The sequence below is a fragment of the Nematolebias whitei genome, unplaced genomic scaffold (assembly GCF_014905685.2).
Source record: "Nematolebias whitei isolate Nwh7 unplaced genomic scaffold, NemWhi1 Nwh_scaf_10035, whole genome shotgun sequence".
NCBI lineage: Eukaryota > Metazoa > Chordata > Actinopteri > Cyprinodontiformes > Rivulidae > Nematolebias > Nematolebias whitei.
In genome coordinates, this window is record NW_023628580.1 from 1 (window position 1) to 2,170 (window position 2,170).

The 2,170-nt window shown below is 47.7% G+C and overlaps 1 protein-coding gene across 1 annotated transcript; it reads right to left on the reverse strand.

Annotated features, from left to right (window-relative positions):
- Positions 1 to 825: 825 nt before the first annotated feature.
- Positions 826 to 1,729, reverse strand: LOC119429885 (ephrin type-B receptor 4b; the record flags this gene model as incomplete). The annotated part of the gene is made up of 3 exons (XM_037697404.1): positions 826 to 988; positions 1,149 to 1,512; positions 1,587 to 1,729. Coding segments are annotated over 3 exons (670 nt in total), but the record flags the coding sequence as incomplete, so codon positions are not given.
- Between the last annotated feature and the right edge of the window lie 441 nt (positions 1,730 to 2,170).

Here is a 2,170-nt window from a genome sequence, read left to right on the forward strand (position 1 = left end):
CTAGGTGAAAGATTAGGCTAAATACTATGCTAGTAAATTATCTTATGACTTGGCTAATGGCATTCATGCCAGCTATCCTGATTTAAGCGGGACAGTACCACATGAGGAGGTGGGGACGCTCAAATGTCCCACATTAGACAAGAGCTGGCTGGGTTACCTGTCCCTGTCTGTGTGTGGGGAGGGACACAGAGGGGTCGTTTCATGAGCGTTGAGTCGTGAGTCGAGTTACCGTAATGTCTATAATGAGAGTAAAGTGCGACTTTTCAGCTTTCAGAAACTGAAAACCAGAAAACTATCACAAAATTATGGTAATGCAAAATGAGCCTGTAAAAAATGAAAAAAAAAAAACGTAGTCATGTGCAACACGCTCGGAATAAAAGATGAACAGTAGATGTTGAAAGTTCAGGTCTGGTTATGGACTGACTCAGTCTTCAGTTATGAGCTGCAAATGTTTTCTGAAGTTTTATAGCTGGATACTGGCAGGGAAACAGCTAAAAGCTAACCTAACGGAGCTGAAGGCTAACGCGGGGTGTGATCTGTTGCCCTCAGAGTACGTGTTTGGGAGGACTCTCAGCTACTACCACACCACACTTCAGCTCAGCATTTGTAAAATACCCTTTCAACTGTTTCTTTTATCTACCTCTGATTAGTTTTGGTGGCCATCTTGAATTGAGTTAGACCTACAGGTGATTCAGGTGTAGATAAGTCTGTCCACTGGTTCTTGAGATATTTTGCTAACAAACACAGAGACGTTTACATGATCACCCACCTTTAAAGGCGGCAGACAACAACTAATCTTGGTGCTTTTATGTTGAAATGTCTCACCTCTACAGCGCACGCCGCTGTCGCCCGCCTCGTAACCGGGGCGACAGGCGCAGCTGGACGTTGGCTCCGCCACCCACTGACCGTCCTCGCCGCAAAGCATGCTGGGAGGCTTCGAGTACTCCCCAGGCGGGGTCACAGCATTTTCCACACACACACCCTGAGCCTGCGCACAGACAAAGAAGTCTTCAAAATAAAACAAACGGCACTAATGCTTTTATTTTGTAAACTGTTATCAACTGAAGCTTTTACTTTGAAAGTAAAGCCTTTAATTTTGAAGGAAAAAAACTCCTGCTTCCTGTTTCCCATGTTGTTGCCATGGTTACCTGCTCCACCAGAGAGTGGGGGATGGTTTCGGGGAAGAAGGCGAAGGCGCGGCGGAGGGGCGGGCACTTCCTGTAGAAGACGCGCACGGCGAGCAGCGCCATGCAGGCGCCCTGGCTCTGGAAGGCCAGGTAAAGCCCCGCCTCCTGTAGCGCCTCCAGCCGCAGCAGCTTGACGTTGGAGCGCCGCTCCCCACCACGCCGCAGCAGGTGGTCAGCGGCGATGGTGGCCACCTTGCTGTAGGGGTTCTCCATCCAGGTGGGGTGAGTGGGCGTGGCCTCGTCGCTGTCAGACGCGTACGAGTAAAGGTTAAAGGTCTCCTTGCAGTGGGGCTTGTTCATCCCAGCACACTCCATCATGGTGAACCTGCAGCGGGTCGGGACACCATCACTTGCATCACTTCCTGTCACATGACACTACCGCAGAATAAATCCACCAACCGGATCTCCACGTAGAGCGTGGTCGCCGCCCGTCGGGGGATCCACCGGGTCCTCAGCCAGTAAGAGGCGGGGCTACTAGGCGTGCAGATCTCAATGGTTCTAACGCTGTTGGCGTCATCATCAACACCGCTGAGCTCCTCCCACTGAGGACGGAGATGGTTATTGATCAGTTATTGATGCAGGTAGTAATCATTTTATTAGTTCTGTTAATAACCCTTTAATTTATCAGTTTATTGATCAGTTATTGATGCAGGTAGTAATCATTTTATTAGTTCTGTTAATAATCCTTTAATTTATCAGTTTATTGATCAGTTATTCAGCTCAGTTTATTTCTGCAGCTCCAAGTCCCAACAGAAGTCGTCTCAGGTCTCTGAACAGAAACATTATAAAAGACATCCTGATGCATGCTCACGGATTATAAAAGATAATTATTAAAGTTGTTTCTCTAGGGAAGCAGCAGATTGTGTTCAGTCTTTACTTCGTCACAGTCGCCCATCCTGAGCAAGCACAAAGGAGACAGTGGAAAGAAAAACTCCTTTTAACAGGAAGGATCATGTTTAGAAAATAAACGTCAGTTTCTCTGA